Source organism: Athene cunicularia, assembly GCF_003259725.1.
Source record: "Athene cunicularia isolate RWA chromosome 7 unlocalized genomic scaffold, athCun1 chr7_part1, whole genome shotgun sequence".
In the NCBI taxonomy this organism is placed as follows: Eukaryota; Metazoa; Chordata; class Aves; order Strigiformes; family Strigidae; genus Athene; species Athene cunicularia.
The window spans coordinates 25,162,771-25,166,489 of record NW_020799107.1 but is presented as its reverse complement, the minus strand read 5'-3'; the positions used below and the strand labels follow the sequence as shown (position 1 = coordinate 25,166,489).

The following is a 3,719-nucleotide window of genomic DNA, read 5'->3' as shown; positions in this document are numbered from 1 at the left end:
CTCTGCGCCGCCCTGTACGTTATTTGCATAAGGGGCCGGGCAGCGGCGGCGACCGAGCGCGCCCCCTGCCGCCCGCCCCGCCAGCAGCCGCGCCCGATGCGCAGGGAGCGGGGCAGCCCCGGTGACACCCCCCAGCAGCATGGCTGCCCCTCCCGCTTCCAGCAGTTACTAACCACAGTGCCTCGCTACAGACTTAGGAAGAGCTGTCTCGTACCAGAGCGGTCATCATCTATAGGGTCTTGACAAGTATTTAGTATACAAGCTACACGGTATATTTATTATACGTTTTTTTTTTCAAGTTATTAAATGCGTTTTCTGATGTGCTACCTGTCCTGAATCTTCTCTCAAACAAGGTGCCTTTCCCAGGTTTCAGTTATGTCATAAAAGTGTTGGGTTTAATTTCTGCAAGAGAATAATTAAGCAGTAGTCAGCACACACTGTTTTCTAATAATCAGTGTAGTAATTAAAATTAATTAGAAACATTAGTTACAGCAAATACTGAAATTGTTATGCCTATGGTATGTGTACATTGCAGACATGTATGCATGAATTTAGTATTGAGCAGCAATCACAGTTGTTGGCTTTGTCAGGTTCTTGGCAGTGAGTTTTGACTTGTAAATGTCACAGGGAGCAATAATTTGGGGGCTTTTCTGTTTATAAACCACTCAACTTGCCTGTTGGAAGCCACACAAGGAAGAGCTGGGTATACCTGTGCACCCCTGTTAGCTGAGCAGTGGGCGACGAGCTGAGCGATGCTGTGGGTGGGAAGGGGCCCTTCTCCTGTGGGTTGGCTGGGACAGAGGGCTGCACGCTAAAACACTCTCCTGTGCTTGCAGGTGGTTCTCCTGGGGATTGACATCCTTTCTGCGCTAGTATCCCGCTTGCAAGATCGTTTCAAGGCCCAGATTGGCACAGGTAAGGGGTCTCTGTGCGAGGGGTTCTGCGTGTTGCCATTGCTCTGTTGGCATCTGATCTGGCTGCTGTACGCAAAGCTGCCTTTCTCCCCAGGAAAGCACTGGGGAGGCTTTTGGTGGTTTCAGGCTCTGCTGCAGGGTGGGAGGGATGATCCCTCCCTCAGGTGGGGGAAGAGCAGAGGGGCTGCGCCACTGTGACAGTTTTCTTCTGAGGGATTTGGATGTTTGTTTTCTTTGCTCAGTGCTGCCAAGTTTACTTGATAGGCTGGGAGACTCTAAGGACTCGGTGAGGGAGCAGGATCAGACCTTGCTGCTGAAAATCATGGAACAAGCTGCTAACCCTCAGGTATGCTCAACAGCCTTTTGCAGTGTGACTGACTGACTGACTGCTTAAAAAGAACGTTTTTCTGTCAGAGGGTTTTCTCCCATGGCTCTGTCTGAAATGGCTTCATCTCTGTATGCCTTGTTATAAGATACTTGCTTCACTTGAGAATACTGTTTCTTGTGAGGATACACATGGGAGTATCAGTGAGTGTCAGTGGATTTTCCAAGGATGGGAGGGTTGGATGTCATAGTAGTTGTTCTGGGTCTTCAGAAGGTACTTGTTTTCTGTAAGTAAACATAAGCTTTAGCTAGTGGGGAGTTACTGCGAAGTCAGCACAGAACAAAGAATTAGTCAGATCTAAAAGTGTCTTCCTGCTTCTTGTCTTGTCCTGTTCGGATGGATGTAAAGCTTATATTTAATCTCCAGAGATGTTATGGTATATGTCTGCTGGAAGAAAAAAAAATACCTCTCTTCCTCTGCCTTCTTTTTTCCTGCCTCACCTTTTGTCTTCCACAGTACGTGTGGGACAGGATGCTGGGAGGATTCAAACACAAGAATTTCCGGACAAGAGAAGGGATTTGCCTCTGCCTTATTGCAACACTCAATGCGTAAGTCAGAACCTCCTGGAAACCTACGTTATGTACACAGGCCTGCTTTGTTACTCACAGTGGTGCCCTTTTATTCTTTATTCCTAGATCTGGAGCTCAGAGTTTAACACTGAGTAAGATAGTGCCACATATATGTAACTTACTCGGAGATCCAAACAGCCAGGTAAGCTTTTGCAGCGAGTCGCTTCTAAAGGTTGTGCTGATTGCTTTGTCGGTGAGTGTGGGGCTCTGTGTTCTGACTGGTAAATTGGCTAATTGTGCTGCTGGTGGTGAACTCGGTACATTCTGTTCATGAAGATCTGAAGTGTGTCTAAACCAGTATATCAATTACTCCAAGACTTGAACAGAATAACAAGAATCTGTAAATCAGGGGAACAAAATAGAAAACCTTTGTGGGAAGGGAACTGCTTTGCCTTAAAGCCAGAATGCAAGGGAGGCTGAGGGATCTCTGGGCTCAGTGCACCACCCTTCACTTTCAGAGAAGAACCAGTCTGGGCAGGGAGGGCAGATAGGACCAGTCGGACAGCCTGGCCACTTGCACTGCCAGAAGTTGTATGGGAAGATTCTGAATAAGGAGTGGAGGAAAGACAAGCTATATGGAGACCTTAAATCAGCAATGCAAACCAAATGAACATACTTGCTGAAAAAAATCTGTCGCTTCTCCATGCTTTTTGTCCTGCCCTGCACAGGACCTAACCTGAAATTGGATGCAAGCATGTGAGGTTAGTGAGAATAGGTGGGGTGGGGAAGCAGGGTTCAAACTAATGTCACGTAACATGTACTACCAGTTTTTGAATACCCCTGTTGCCTGCCGACACATATGTGATCCAGGTCTGGAGTGGGTGTTTAGCGTGGGATGGCCAACTGGGGAATGGGTTTACGCGGCTCTGGAGTTGGGCATCTTCCTATGGCTGTCAGGGCCTCCCCTTGCTGAAGATTTGGACTGAGTGTGAAGCAGCCTTCCCTTGCTGATTGTGCCAATGCAGGAGGATAAACCTGGTACCCCAAGAAGTTTTGACAGAAGTTTCATGCTCAGGATCCTTTGTAGTGCTGAACCACGGCTGAGCAAGCTGTTGCTCTTTGAGAGGACACTGGGTTTAGGACTTTGACTTGTTACACAGACACCTCGGTCCTGCATTGGCGAGTTGGTGAGGGGGCTGAGACACGTTTTGCCTCTGCACTGCCTCCCCCTGTGCCTGGCACAGCTCCTTATCCCAGTCCCCAGCTGCAGTGGGAAATGAGGCTGATCTCTTGCTCCTTTATCCCGGGTCTGGTGTCTCATCCCCAGAAAGCCCATGCCCGAACTGATCAGACACACATCGCAGTGAAAGTGGCTCCTGGTTGAACCGGTGCCTGTCCTGGGGCAGGGGCTGGTCCTGGGCTGCCGGTGCCTTCTGAGCTCTGGGAGACCCGACGCTCGGTCAATGCTGCCCTCTCTTGGTGAGAGATGGTGGAGAAACACAGATCCGGCTCAAGTGCAGTGTTTTTCCCCTTTTGTTGTGGACATGGAAGCTGTTTGGTTACAGCCCTTCCCAGAATGAGTGTATTTTAGGTTTTGTTGTTTTCAGCTAATGCGGTTTAGGAGCTTGTGTAACCCAGTGAGTACCTGGTATGACAACTGTATTTAAACTATGATTATTTTCTCAAAAATAACATTGAGCATTAAAGCTTTGTTATTTCTGTGGTAGACTGAAGCAAGTATGATAGTAGGGGTTCCCTGTCAATATGGGGTTTACCCAGTCCTGCAACCATACCTCTGATTAACTTGACACCCTCGGGCAATCCTTCCAGATGCTGCAGTGAGGACCTCTGTGGCCGGCTGCACCGTGTGTGCCAGCTGGGGGGCACGGTGGCAGCCTGGGGGGGGGGGGG

General features: G+C 48.9%; 1 protein-coding gene across 20 annotated transcripts in view; it reads left to right on the top strand.

Moving 5' to 3' along the window:
* The window catches only part of CLASP1 (cytoplasmic linker associated protein 1), a 176,948-nt gene that overhangs the window by 44,106 nt on the left and 129,123 nt on the right, over positions 1 to 3,719 (top strand). For all 20 annotated transcript variants that reach the window (XM_026852674.1, XM_026852681.1, XM_026852667.1 and 17 more), the window contains 4 exons: positions 837 to 915; positions 1,157 to 1,260; positions 1,756 to 1,847; positions 1,935 to 2,010. In XM_026852674.1, coding sequence (XP_026708475.1) covers positions 837 to 915; positions 1,157 to 1,260; positions 1,756 to 1,847; positions 1,935 to 2,010 — 351 coding nt within the window. The remainder of the gene's footprint in view (positions 1 to 836; positions 916 to 1,156; positions 1,261 to 1,755; positions 1,848 to 1,934; positions 2,011 to 3,719) is intronic.